The sequence below is a fragment of the Emydura macquarii genome, unplaced genomic scaffold, assembly GCF_026122565.2.
Source record: "Emydura macquarii macquarii isolate MOO-44397 ecotype Brisbane River unplaced genomic scaffold, CSIRO-AGI_Emac_v2 contig_587, whole genome shotgun sequence".
NCBI lineage: Eukaryota > Metazoa > Chordata > Testudines > Chelidae > Emydura > Emydura macquarii.
Window position 1 is genome coordinate 16,865,217 of NW_027130724.1, and position 14,938 is coordinate 16,880,154.

Consider the following 14,938-nt stretch of genomic DNA (forward strand, 5'->3'; position numbering starts at 1 on the left):
TGAGGCACTTGGGATATAGAAGTTGCTAAGGAAAAACTAGGATAGCGGGAGAGGAAAAAATCAGATGACAAAGATTTTAGTTACATTAGATTTTAGGGAAGGGGAAAACCTTAAGTGTTTGGAGCATCTCCTGCCTGGGAAGATTCTTCAGAGGAAAATTCAAGGTCGGAGTGTTTTAATAGAAATCTTGATAGATGACCATAAGACAACTTTGTCGATTTCCTTTCTGGTGCCTGATGCCTTTTCAGCACAAAATAGAGTGGGTTGAAGGGGTTCTGATTGTTTCTGTAACCAGTAGGCCAGGACTAGACCCCTACCATCAAACTTGAAGAGTATTGAAGGGAGTAGTTGAGTGAGAGACACCCTGGACAGTTGCATGGCCTTTTCTTCCCTCGAGGAACATGGCAAATGGTCAAAACACAAAAGTTCAAGTCCATTTTTTTCATCCTTTTCATAGTTTGATCTAAGGTGGCCACTGCCATACATTGTGGTTCCAGCCACAACCCAATGGTAAAACCTATGCATCCTTTTTACTATACAACCTACCTACAAGTGGGCCCCCAGTGCCTTGTTAAATAGCCTTATGCCAGGAAATACTGGGCATGAACACAGAATACTGCAGTAGTACTGCAGTAACAGCAAGCAGGGGTATACTGAGGAACAGTTAGTTGAAAGGTCAAATACAGGACTTTTTACAGAAGGATGATGGAACTGGGCTTTTCATAATAGGTAATCACTTCAAATCAGGGCAATTTATAACTCAGGCTGGGGTGCTGAGTTCCTCTGTAGCGGAAATCATTTCAAGTCCATAGCCCTAGTTCCAATACATATGCATAATGCCAGCTGTTGGGGATGGGGAAGGGAAGTGGAAGTTTATTCTTGGGTGCAGGAACAATCCTTTGCTACAGTATGTCTGGAACATCCTAATCAAAAGCTTGGTCTGGGACACCCTGATTAGGAGGGGGGGAGTTTGTTTCAACAGGTGCATGTTTCAGCTGCTGAGAACATGTCACCCTCATGCCTGTGTATTTGTCTCAATCCTATTTGTTTGTTTTACAGGAGCTGTTAAAGGGGATGGTTTCTTTATGGTACTTCGCTAAAAATTCCAAACCTGTTGGGGAAGTCCATGCCTTCCTGGAGGTAACAGCACTGTGAACGAGAGTTATGGTGCAAGTAGTAACATCCATGGAGTTGACACTGGTAAATACTGTGTAGTAGGGATGTTAGGTGAAGCTGCCAGCCGAGTCCCCCAAAACTTCTTCAGCTATTGGTGCTACATGAGGTTGAGGTCCTTTGCCTCCTCTGCTGTAAACAGCTTAAGATGAAGTTTGGTCCTATGGGCTTTCTCTGAAATTCTAAGAAAAAAAGCTTTCCTCATTCCCACCCTCAATAACTAAACACAAGCTATATTTATTGCAACTTCACTGTGATTATATATTTTTAAAAGAAACACATACATGGCTGACAAAGCCCCAAAATAATCAACAAACCAAAAAGTGGGTTCTTCCTTCCCCTGAACAATAACCATTCCAAACATACGTACAGAAAATGCAATGCTCAAAACTTTCACTTCTAGTGTCACCAATAATTTAAATAAGATGATGCATGAAAATGCTTTGTCTATCTTCATTTCCTCTTAATACAAAATTAGTAAGTTTATTTTGGCACCTAGGACAGAGTAACTAGTCCAAAGAAAACTGATTCTGGGCCCCCAGTTGCCCTTTCTGATTTAGTTTAGTCAAATTCTGAATGGATTAAAAAAAATCTGTCAAGGTACAGGTTTGGGGGAAGAGAATAGGAATACCCATTTAAAATATTATTTATTGCACTTCTATCCAGCAGTGTGTGTGTTCAAGACTTATACAAGCAAAATACTAGACACTTCTAGAAATTTAATTTGTATCTCAGTGACCAATCTAGCTAGTGTTTAATTTAAATCTCATCTCCAAAGAGCAAATCATGAGCCAAATCTGGCTCCTTTAAATCTGTCGGATCTGAAATATTTCCTTCCAGGCTTTCTAATTCCTTCTGCACTGCCTGAATGATGCTTCTGTCTTCATAATCACCAAGCACATCTCTGGGTATCAAACCAAGGAACGGTATTTCATCCATGAGCAAAGTGTCTTCCTTTTCATTACTTCTGCTTTCATTAAAGGACAGTTCACACACAGACACAATGCTGTGGCTGTTGAAAAAGCACACACATCCTGCTTGTTAGTGTTGAGACAGGTCATTGTCCCTCTTTATTAAAGTGGAAAGCTACCTCCCCTATCCCTCCCTTCCTTCCCCCCCCCCCCCCCAAGAAAAAAAACAAAAGTTTCAAATCCATCCACTTGACCTGGTAAAATATCTGATTAGAGCAAGTGATTCACAGTTCAGGAAAGCTGAAGACAGATTTTTCAAAGCACTCTATTCTAATGCATGGGGAGGAGTTATGAGTCTTTTGCTGTAAAATGTTTAAAATGCTAATGGATTCAGTTTTAAACTAAAACAAATGTTGGTGCAAAAAAAATTGGAAGATTGTCAAGATTGCCCTCTGGGAAGTTTTGATCAGCTTTATTGGTTTCAAAACAGCAGTCCAATAGGTTAAAAAAAATAGATTTTTATTGTTGCTCTGAACAGCAGTCCAGTGAGCTGCAAGCAGAGGGAAGTTACCCCTTAAGGATCTGGGGACTTCAAATGTGTTCCTACTTACTGGAGACAGATTCTTCCATCTGTACTTTATAATTTTGGGAGGTGCTCATGGATCACAGGCCATATTGTTTACTAGGCTGGATTGTTAATACAGAGCAAGACTTCACTTTATGGGCAACTCTTTTGAAAAATGACTGCTAATATAAATTGGCCAGTTCTATTGCCTTTAAATATGCAGAATGCTTGCCCTATGCCAGACTATTCTGAATATCCAGTATATAAAATTTGATGTAAATTCTCGAGGAAGCTGAACTTAGTCCATATCAGTCTTGTGGAAGGTGGCACCTTCCATACCGTGTAACCATTAGATGATCTGAAATAAATCAGGCAATTTTGATAAAGTGTGCAACTGACAGCAGTTCCAGGCATTCTGCTAATAGCTAAAGTGGCCATAAGGGAGTTGTTCAATATATCTAAGTCCTATTTTGTTCTGCATTGGCTTATCCCCACCTGGAGCATTATCCTTTTGTTTCATAGACATAAAACAGATGGCAGGGTGAGATGCATTTGATATATCCTTGCTCAGGTCAAAAAACCTGGAAACAAATTTAACTAAAAAACCGGTGTTGAAGTGGAATGTGATGAACTATGTGTTGAAATAAAGTATATTACATGAATTATACCCTCAAATGAAATCCCATTAATGAATTACGCTGCTGGGGGGAGAGAAAATGTTGTGCTAGGGAACATTTGATGGGAAGACAGGGCTGGGCAGAGAGGAAGAGATGAAAAATATTAATTCATATCTTACATCATAGCACATGGGGAAATTGAGCTACTTTGTTTTGTTAAATGCTAAGACAAATAGGGTAATGGGAAACTTACTGCCCAAAATGTTATTTCAACTGTAGAGTGAAGTAATTTTATAAATGTTTTCCCTGAATGCTTTGGGAAAGCTAAAGCTAAATGACCCCAATCATGACACCTGATCTGCTTTTACCTGAAATTCTCAACTGCTGATAGGCTATATTGGGGGGTGGGGAGCGGAGGGTTGAAAGGTGCATTTTTAACTGTTGATGGAAGTCTTAGTTTATAGCAAATTTGGTAGGCTCTTATTTGTTCTTTTCCATGAAGGATGAGACAGACTAGAAATATTACTGGAGACGTCTGCACAGTATTTTGCATGTCAGTCTTTAGGACAAGACACCTGTCCTCAGCTGACTAGAAGCTTCCTCGCTGGGCTAGTCTGGTAGTGGGAAAATACAATGAAAGATGTTTGATGATAGGAAAGTATGTCCATGTATCTCACATACTAAATACTTAAACATTTTGGGTATTTCCAACTATAAAAGCAGTAGCCACAACTGTCTGACAGATGAGATTGATTCCTCTCCCCTTCGGTATTGAATGCTGCATAAATGTCAATCACAATCAGATCAAACACCTGGAGTGATACTGGACAAAAAACAGGAACACACACTGTGCCTCTACAGGGTAGTTCAACAGTGAACACCGCATGCAGTGGCTGTCCACTACCCCCTGATACATAAATACCAGTAACCACTTCCTGACAGGTGGAAATAGTGTCTGTTTGGGCAATGCAAGGGGCTTTAGATATTTTTATACCACTGAGAACTTTTCCCAGAGTTACTAGAGAAGAAAACAGTCAAGAGTTTTCAGTCCTCACAGCACTGAGCAGTTTGCAACAAGGAACTAGTCTGTGAAGAGCGATGTTGTTTCACACAAACAAACTTATGAAAAGATTCAAACAGTTTCCATGGATATGAGATTTTGATCCTTTCCACACCTTACCTGTGAGTCTGGCATACCAAGCCACTTGCACAGGGGCAGCGCTCAAGCACTCCATCTGGTTCCAGCTCCCATGTGATCAGGTTCAGGAGTTTGTTGGAAGGATCATAGCAAGGTTCTCCTGCTGCAGGTAATGGAGTACACACAGGAAACAGAAGTGCTGCATGCAAAAAACGATAAACCCATGAGGATTTTGCTCCACAGCAATGCAGACTGAGTGAGCCAGAATGAGCCAGGAGCTCTTTTTTTTCAATCCCTCACCCATTAGAGAGGTGTATCTTTTTCACCTGCCTTTCCACTAGATGGAGTAAGACTTCGAATCATTTATACTGTGGCTTTTGCTTGTGTCCCGGAAATGCAATGTCCATCCACTTCACCAAAAGGCCAGCCACAAATTTGGCAATAAATTGATAACTCTGCATTTCTATAAATGTCCTTCACCCGAAGATTAAGGTGTTTTATAAAAATGGGAGGACATACTATTCTACAGATGAGGCAACTGTGAGCAGTAACTGTTGAAACCTACTGGGCTTTTTGGTTTTAAATTGGGATGCAAGAGTTTGCATCTTGTTTTTCAATTTTTTGTTATGATTCCTTTGAAAGGACTAAAAGTGCACTGCAGTTCCTCAAAAAATAGGTAAGATTACAAGAAGTCACCACAAACAAATCTATTCATTGATTCAGGCAACCAACTCCCGCTCTAAAAAATGTCTACCTCAAAAACAAACTATAGTGACAGGTCAGAAAAGCAAAATGGAGTCAAGTGGGACTTCTGTGTTAGATAGGCCTTAGGCTGACCCTCTGCGGAGTGGTGAAATTCACCCTTATTTACCAGAGTGCTGGGAAGTTTGGGACTTTTGACCCAGAAAGCAAAGATGACCAGAAAAAAACGAAAGGACTCCGATATACAGCAGTACCTGAAATACAGGAGTTTCTGGAATATCAGAATGCAGATCCTAACAGCCACAACCCCTTCAAGACAGGTGACTTTTGTCAGTTAAAAGACCTTGCATTGCCATTAAAAAATTAGGCTTCTGGCCTTTCATGAGTCTGGCTTTGGGTAGAAATTCCACCAACATCTGGAAACCTCAAGGAGGCAAATTCAAAAGATAAAACGTTTCTTAGCTTGTACAATAACTGGTGTGCAAGACGTGTGTTCCTTTAGGTGCTCCACATCAGCATGTGCACTTGATCAAAGACTGTCAATTGTGTCTGTGGATCCACACCTGTGTCCTGGATGTCCACGTGCCCTGATACAAGCCTATAGTGGGAGAGGTGGACTCGCCACCTGTCCAGTTTTCTTAAGCCTGAAAGTCCAAGAGACTCCAAGGCAGAAGCAAAGGAGGGTGGGGTAGTGGAACACCCACGGGGGGGACATCTGGAAGAACTCCAGTTATTGTACAATGTAAGTAACTTCACCTTCTTTGGGTAGTGTCCCTATGGCTGTACCACTTCAGTAGACTCCCGAGCAGTACCCATCACGGCGGGGCTGCTGAGGGCGCAGATTTAGTACAGACCGTAGAGCAGTCTTGCCAAAAGCCACATCAGCTCTGGAAGGTAATGCTGAGAAAATAATCTACACGGAAGACCTAGTGGCTGCCCTGCAGCTGTCTGAAATAGGTATTTTTTCAGCAGGGCTACTGCAGTAGATTGAGCTCTGGTGGAATTAGTAATGTTTCTCAGAGGAGGGGTGAATCCCTGAGGCTTTAAAACAAGTTAAGATGCATCCTATCTGGATAGTCTTTAGAAGGAAATCACCTGTCCTCTCAGACCTTCTGCAACATGATACCCAACAGCCTTTCATGCTAGAACCTCACATTTTTGCAATCTCCTGTACCGCTGGTCTCCTTCTCTGTACTGTGGGGGAAGGGCCATGCAGGGGAGGCAAAAGAGGCTTTTGACAGAGCAAATAGAGAATCTCAAACATTTTCCATTCTACATGGCAAAAAGGTAGAACACACTGGGTTCCCCCTTGGTATGAAAACTGGATGTGGCTGTTATACTGTCTTCAAATTACTGTAGCTACCCATTGCAAACACACTATATGTTGCTCTTCTATTTGTTCACGCCATTCCACTTCCACTGCAGTGCACTCCTTTAGGAAGTTCCTTCTCACTCCCAACTCTAACTCCACTACAAAGGCTTTATCATGACACACTCAGGCCTCAATTACTCTAACTGAATGGACTTTGCTTTTATCTACCTTCCCCATTGCTGTTGCTTACTCTCGGATGTGTGTGTGTGTGTGTGTGTGTGTGTGTGTGTGTGTGTGTGTGTGTGTGTGTGTGTGTGTGTGTGTGTGTGTGTGTATATATATATGTATATACACACCTCCTATATGATTTCTATTCCTTCCATCTGATGAAGTGGGTTACAGCCCACAAAAGCTTTATACCTGCAGAAATTAAATTCGTTAGTCTTTAAAGTGCTACAGGACTCTCGTTGTTTTTGCTGTATACAGACTAACACGGCTACCCCTCGAGAAAATCCTTTTGCATTATAAAATGAATAGAATAAAAAAATCAAAACCTATTTACCTTTCTGAAAAGCACAGCATGTTCCAGGATTACAGTCGTGTTGATTTTCACAAATTTTGCCATTTTCACCTTTTGAGGCTGCTTCCACACATTCACCCCAGACACAAAGCTGATCTCCACAGCATTCAACGTCCCGTGAGCAAGGCTTAGAAGAAGGAAAAGAAAAATCACTGAACTTATCTTTTAGCACCAACACTGAACACAGCACTGAAGCAAACAGCAACTACCGGTAAGGATAAGCACAGACTTAGGACTCCAATCATGCAAACAGCTGTCCATGTGTTTTCAGCTTTAAGCATGTCACTAGTCTCATTGGTTAAAACAGCAACTACACATGTGTTTAACCTTAATTTGCAAAGGGGAAACTAGATCCTAATGAGATCTGAATCAGTTTAAAGCAATGCTGCACCTAGTTTGTAATCAAGAGGCTCCCATTCAAAGGAGGGAAACAGAAAAGCAAAGTCACTGGAGAAAGATTGCTCATAGGACAACAGCGTTCCAATGTACCAGTGGTACATACCTGGGAAGTCAACCCTATATACACCATGTATTATTTTGTTTAGTTTTTGATATTTTGATTAGCCATCTCATGGATTCAGAATACTCTCAGGGTTCAGAATTGTGACAAGGGGGTTCTCTCTCTGTGTAGAGCCCTCCCCAATAATCATGACAGCCTCCCAAAGAAAGAACGTTTCCCCTCCAGTGAGTAAGACTGGGATGAGACTTGTGGGGGACTGCAAGCAGGGCCTGTACATCTCTTCATTATTAAGACAAGGGTTATTTGCAAAATGTGGATAGGAATCCAGGACTGGATCTCAAGCCACCTTGCAGTGTGAGGGTATTTAGATCTAGGGTGTGTTTAGGGCCCATGTTTAATTTACAATAGGCTACAAATATTCTACTGAACACTACGCAAAATGTGGACATTTTACATTTATGTAAAATCTCCTGAACACTCAGTTCTTGTTTGTGGGTTGTTCAATACCTCAACAGTACAATGATGAAACAAATGGGGGAAAAAAACCCATTGAAATAATATCAAGCAGGTCTTTTCACTAACACTTGGGCTCTGATCCTGCAAAGACTTACACACACGCTTAACTTTAGGCCTGTGAGTACAGTAGCACTCCTATTTTATGAACTAATTACGGATTGAAGAGTTTCATAAATTGAGCATCTCAAAATTACAGTGGATAGAGGGTGTAAGATACAGTATGGTGAACTACATTGCTTTCCTCTTGTCCCTCAAACTACTGCAAAGCAATTTCCAATGCGTTGAAGGCACTGGCACATGAAAAGGACATTGACTTGTTATTCATCAACATCCCTTTCATTATGCTCTTCCTCCCTGTTTGGAAAAAGTGGTTGTTTGTAAGATTGGTTTTGTAAAATGAAAGTTCATCTGTTGTCCCACTGAAGTCAATAGGACTATTCTTATGTTTCAAGCTAAATGTTAGTGTAAATTTTTGCAGGACAATGACCTCACAAAGCAGATTTTAGAATATAACATCCTATTACCTTAAAGCAGGACTTGCTTACTTGTTCCTTTCAGGCTCTATGGACTATGCAGCTTTTAAACAAATATTTACTTTAACTGCAGGCTAGCAAAGGAATGAAAAAATACATCTATCTGGATATTGAGATCAACACTATTCATGAGAAGACTCCATTTGACTCTTAGCAGGACTCCTAAGCACAAGAAGCGCTACCTCCTCACAGGGCTGTAACTACTAGAAGACAACCTACCAGCTGAAGAGTTAATTCTTTAGCTCAAGTTTGCACTGAAGTTCCCAGATTCAAACACTTAATGACTCATGTGGGAGGGAGTTACACGAACACAATGTGCAACTTGTCATTTTTATCATGTTAGGCAGCTAAGACAGTAATTCTTTTCTGTAAGTGTCTGACTGCATTCTAGCTGAAGTCAAGAAGAGTTGGATTGGGTCCTAAAGCACCAGTGAAAAGAATCCTTATAACAGACACAGGAATAGACAGAGCAAGAAAAAGCACTCTGTAGATGCATATTCTAGTGTTTGCTGATGTAACCCCCAGCAGAACTTGACCAATAGGTATGTATCAGTTTTGGACTACCACTATTAACAATGGTCTCTTATGTGGTGAGACAGTTTCTGAAGACCACACAAGAATTCAGTACTTACTGAATGTTGGGATTTACAGAGCTGACACTGGTACTCGAAACTGGAGAACTGGCAATATTTCCCTGTCTCACAATCCTCATCAATGATGCACTCCTAGAGAAAGAAATTGGAAACAGTTTGATTAAATAATTGGACTTGCTGTTTAACTGCTGTTTAACAGACGTCAGCACTTAGTGAAATACGAGGTCTTAAAACACCTAGAAATGCTTCCATATCGCTTATACAAGTACTGAGAAACAAATTTGCGTTGGCTAACTGGAAACCACCCCCACTACAGATGGCTAGTATGCTGTAATAGAAGAACACTGCGTTACTTTGGCATACTTATACATTGTTGAAAACTATGCAAAAGAGAAGCCTTTAGGCTCAACTAGTTTTGATCCCCTCAAAGTATGCTGGGGGTAACTCAGGATTAACACCACTGAACCCACTAACATTAATTCACTTCTTGATCTGCTCTTCTGGGTATTCCCGGTAAAGAAAACTGAAGACGTTTTCCTCAATACAAGGGAACAGATTCAGGGCCCAACTGTGACTCAGCCACTGGCAGTGTTTTGAATGGAGGTGGAGCATGCACTCAACTCCAGGTCAGCCACAAGCTTCACGCTGCCTCCCCATTGCCCCATTTAGTAGGTTAGTGCCGCTGGTTTCTAATCCCTAACAGAATTGTCCCTGGCCCCTGCAGGCATGCGAGGGTGGGGCCTGAAGAAAGGGAGAAGGCTCTTTCTGCCTTTTCTCCCTCCCCTGTGCAGGGCCAGGTACAACCTCTCTCTTGAATATGCTGTAGCATGACTGTGACCTCAGTCAAGGTCTCCTGCATTATGTTAGTGTTTCTATCAGAAAAGTGTTTCTATGCTGCTTAAAAAAAAAAAAAAAAAAAAATTACAGGATTGGCAATGTTAAAGATTACTGGAACACGGTTAGCAGCACTAAACTACAGCTTGTATCACAGGAAAGAATGGCACAGTTTTGTTCCTTGTTGATAACCACTTGCTTGCTTTCCTTTCCTTTCCTTGGGATCATGGGATTCCTGTGAACCAACAAGTTCTGTAGTTTAACTCCCAAACTATAACCACAAAATTACAGTGATGTGCCCATAATTTTAATAATCATTAATAATCACAGTCTAAACACTGTAATGGAAAATCGCTACATTCTTTATATATTACAAGTACCTAGAACCATAGTCTCAGGTGCTGTACATGGGCAAAGCTCCACTGATATCAGACACCAATTTATACCAGCTGAAGTGAATCTAGACTACACAGTCCAAGTAATCATGCACCACATTAAATGCTTTAGAAATGCGTGTAATAAACTATTTGATTTTCCATAGACATCAGAATATTTGACTTCACTATATTAATAGCTGGATTTAATAAGAAGAACTAATTCAGGACTGGTAACTATTTCAGGAGGACTTGAGCTTAATTCATAAAAAGGGCCACATAGTTCATACAGAAAAGAACAGAGTCTGGAAGGTGTAATACATAAATGTAACCACCCAATTAAGTTGTTTTTCTAATAATAGGTCCCCAATTCACAAGGTGCTTAAGTATATGATTAAATTTAAGCCGATAAGCAGTCCCACTGAGGTCAACAGGACTAGTCAAATGCTTAAGGTTAGACACATGCCTAAAACTCTTGCTGAATCAGGGCCTCGGACTGCACGTCTTTGACCCAAGTTCCAAAATAACTAGCAGAGAAGGATGGTTCTTTTGCTCATTCAGCACAGAGGAAAAACAGCTGGTCAGAAATCCACACCACCTCCCATGGAAAATTCTGACAAACAAATTTGGACTTCAGAATCTCCAGTCCAGCTCTGTCTAAGAGGGGGAGCCTGCAATACACTGGGTAAGTGCACATGCTTGTGTCTTCCGGGAGTGTCTGGCTCACGTGGAGGATGAGAGTTTCATATTTAATTACTACTGACAAAGTTATCTTTTAAATCCAATAGTAAATCTTGTTTTATAAAACGAGCTTCATCCATGTGGGCAGCAACATGGACAATTGAAGATGAAAATATAGCACAACTCCCCTACGCAGTAATCTGTCCTACATCATTTAGTACTTAAATTCTGATAGCAAGAGTTTCATTTATTATTGATCAGTGTCAAAGCAGAGAGCTGTACAGAAACCCTATATGCTCCCAGGATAGATTGTTATCGGGTGAAGTTTAATCTGGAGTGGGCAGGCTGTCAGATGCAGTTTTGCAGCTTTCATTCCTAGCTTCTACTCAATGTTTATTCTCTAATGCTCCCTCCCCTTGCCCCCAGTCGCACCCCTCTCACAAACAGGGTGATGTGCTTGCATTGTGGCAGAATCTGTGGGTGCATATGGGATCTAACACTATCCAATTAGTTCAGCAAGATGCTGTTGTCCACATCAACCATAGTATTTTGGGAGAGCGACTCCACTGTGAAATAACCATGGCTAACTAAACATTAGGGTCACAGTCTCCACTGCATTCCAGATTACAGCAGCCCCATTGCAGTGTATCTAATAGGCTGAGTTGCGTGGCAAGCAACGTTGCCCGTCCAACTGTTCCTCTGAGCCCTATGAGATGGCTTTTAAACAGTTTGATTACTCCAATATCCACTGGGTGCTGACCAGGAGCCAAATACAGCCCTGGGTGCAACTCCTTTTACAGTCAGTGATGTAACGGCAGGGTAGAATTTAGCCCATGAAGTGTAGTTAAGGGAAGGTCTTTTTAGTTTCCTCAAAAAATAATTGTATTCTCAAGTCTGGACTGCTATGCATAACCATGATGCCTTTGCAGCTTCATTTTTCCATTAAGTCAGTTGTCATCTGACTTTTTTTTTTTTTTTTTAAACTCTCTCTCCACACAATGGGAAAAGTTGGAATCAAAACATTACGGATTGTTTGAAGTTTTGTGGCTTCCCCAGTTAGCATCAGCTTCTCGTCATCTGGCACATTGCTAAACAGCAGCACAGCTTTGTGATCTCTAAGCAGTTTTCTACCCTTGGCTTTGTCTGCAGCTTCCACAAGTAAGTTTGTAGCTAAACCACAGAATAAAATAGCCTTTCATCCATAGTCCTTATTTTTCCTGGCAGATAACTGGCTCTTGTGCAGTCAACCTAGGCAGTCATCTCCTCCCAGAGAGTGGAAACCTTGCCACAGTTGTTTTAAGATTATGGAATAATTTTATCCATTTCTGCACCAGCTTCTTGCTAGATTTAAAACCACAACTCCCCACCCATCTTGCTCTCTCCATTGCTTTATTTTGACATAATGACCCCACTAACATTTTTCATTCTTGCTTCATCCATTCAGTTCCTTTTTTAAAACTTCACTCCTTATGGAAATTTCCCTTCTAATCATGGCAAAAAACCAATTTTTTTCTACCCCTTTAATGGGTGAAGTGTTTTCTTGCTTATCTTCTTTTCATGAAGGACAGTTAGTCTGGTTTCTGAACACAACACTTTCCTTTCATTGCCACCATCAGTTCTTCTGTAGAACAGTTTGTTTTCTTAGGGCAAAACCAGCAACAACCTGGGATACAAAACACTTCTAAACTGCAGCAACCAGCAGCTGTTTTCACACCTGGGACTGGATTCTAAAAAAAAATCGACTTCCTTTATGGAAACTTGCTGAGCTAATGTTTCAGGAAAATTTTTGTCTTCGTCATGGAATCGGTGAGGGTGGAAATTGCCTCCAGCATCCAACACAGCTTATGAAAGCGGCAGCTTCTTTGCAGCTGTGGTTTGCTGGGTATTTAAAGCTGCATGTTTTCTTGGAGTCCATTATTACTACTACTATTTTTAAAATATATAAATGCAGCAACAAGATATATTAATGTCAATGGTATGATTTACAAGTACCAAAGAAAAAAACCCAGCATGAAGACCAGAGTGCTGCAGTAATGGGGCCTGTAATCTTGCAAGTTGCACCACACCGTCATAGCCTTTGAAGCCAGTGCCACTGAGAATGGAAGGCACTGAGCACCTCCCCTAAAGCCTCTACTGCATAAAATCATACCCTATATAGAATCTACTGCAATGCCTAGAAACAACTAAAATCTATGAAAATTAGTGAGTTAGGACCTGGTTCAAAGCCCGTTGAAAACAATGGCACTCTTACCATTGACTTCACTGTGCTTTGGATCTCAGGCCCTAAAATGGAGTTGCTGCCTGGAATATCAATTCTCCTGTCTCTAGCGCATTTAAAACCAGGTACTGCTTTGTTGGCCTAACATTTTATATTTAAATTTAGAGATTAACCATTTTTATTATTCCTCATGATAGTGAATCTAACTAATGTATGACAGAGAAAGAAACGCAACAGTCACTCTTATGGATGAGCCTTTGTAGGGAGTGAAAACTTAAATGGGTTTGATAAGGGTTTTCTTCTGCTTCTCTTCCACACTTTTCTTCAAATATAACAACAGTCTTTACATTACACCCAATACTCACATCTTTTTATAGAAGGTTCTCAAAGCTATTTTGCAAACTGAACATATACTCTTGCATACAAGGGTTACACAATAAGTTTGAGAGGGAGAATTAAAGAGAATGTCTCTAACTGGAACTACAAAGGAGAACTGTATGCCATTACAGCTGAGCTACTCTCTTATGGAAATATATTTTAACTTGAATTCTTCATTTTGTTTTTGGTATCTCACGATGTAAATGCTTTTAACACACATGTTTTATAGTGTTGTGATACTATGCTTATCTTTGGTCTGCATATTTTCTTTTAAACTATCTGTCTTAAAAAAACAAACAAACAAACCTACTTGTCCTCGTAAGATTAGACTGAAAAATATTTTACATGGCTTTGGCTATTATTGGCTGCCGTAGCAATTAATCCCAGGGAAGGCAATTTTAGCAACTTATCAACCTCAAAAAAAAAAATAAAAAAAAAAATCAGAGAGTGGTAAAGTGTTCTTTCTGAGGGGTAGTTCCGAAAAGATGAACTCTTAATATAGCTAAATAGTTGCTATTCTGCAAATATTTATTAGCTTGAGACAGACATTGTTCGTAAAAGGTTTTTCATGACTTGTTAATTATAGCTCCTTGGCTCAGAAGACAAAGATACAAAGAGGAAGAGAGAGGGGTTGATAGCCTGATGCGAATCTTGTCAACATTTACTAGACTGTTTTGACCCCGGGACTGCTTCATGCCAGTGGGAGAGGACACCGAGGGTGCACAGAGTTTTACAGGGATCCTCTTGTTCAGATAGATGCATAATAGTTCACCCAAGGGTGGTACGTAAGGTCTCTATCAAGTGCCAAAAGCTACTGACCATCATCATCACTGTGACGTGTATGTATGGATAATATTTAAGGAGTCACGTATCGACACTATAAATTATGTTCTAATGATCTGGAAGTTAAGGCAGGTCACTAGGAGGTGACATATTTCGGACATGTTCCTTGCAGGCAGGCGGTAACAGATGCTCATCTCCCTGTCTGGCCATGTGTGCAGTGTATCTCTCACAATGGATGACCATCTATATACCAACCCAGGGGCCAGTTGACCGATTGCCAAATCAACAAAAGAAAAAAAAGCGACAGGAAGAAAAAACTGCAGGGGGTGTCCTGTTCATGAATGGAGACAAAGGATGAGACTAGTAGAAGTTGGGTGGCACAGGGGTTCCTTCACCAAGGAACCAAGCTATCAGCATTCTGTCTTATGAAATTACAGTCACAACCAGCCTGGCTGTAAAATGCTGCAAGGATTTTGGGTGAGCAATATTCTACAAGGCACAAGAATATCTTGTTAAGTTTAGGCACTAAAATGTGTGTTATGATTTTGGTTTTATACGTAACCATTTGTT

The 14,938-nt window shown here is 40.7% G+C and overlaps 1 protein-coding gene across 2 annotated transcripts in view; it reads right to left on the minus strand.

Annotated features, from left to right (window-relative positions):
- Positions 1-1,390: 1,390 nt before the first annotated feature.
- DKK3 (dickkopf WNT signaling pathway inhibitor 3) overlaps positions 1,391-14,938 on the minus strand; it is a 41,591-nt gene continuing 28,043 nt past the window's right edge. The window contains exons 4-7 of one of the 2 annotated variants that reach the window (XM_067540826.1): positions 9,140-9,232; positions 6,981-7,125; positions 4,447-4,603; positions 1,391-2,185 (exon numbers count right to left, since the gene is read on the minus strand). In XM_067540826.1, coding sequence (XP_067396927.1) covers positions 1,933-2,185; positions 4,447-4,603; positions 6,981-7,125; positions 9,140-9,232 — 648 coding nt within the window. In that variant the 3' untranslated portion in view covers positions 1,391-1,932. Of the gene's footprint in view, positions 2,186-4,441; positions 4,604-6,980; positions 7,126-9,139; positions 9,233-14,938 lie in introns of both variants that reach the window. The other variant, XM_067540827.1, reaches the window with a different exon arrangement.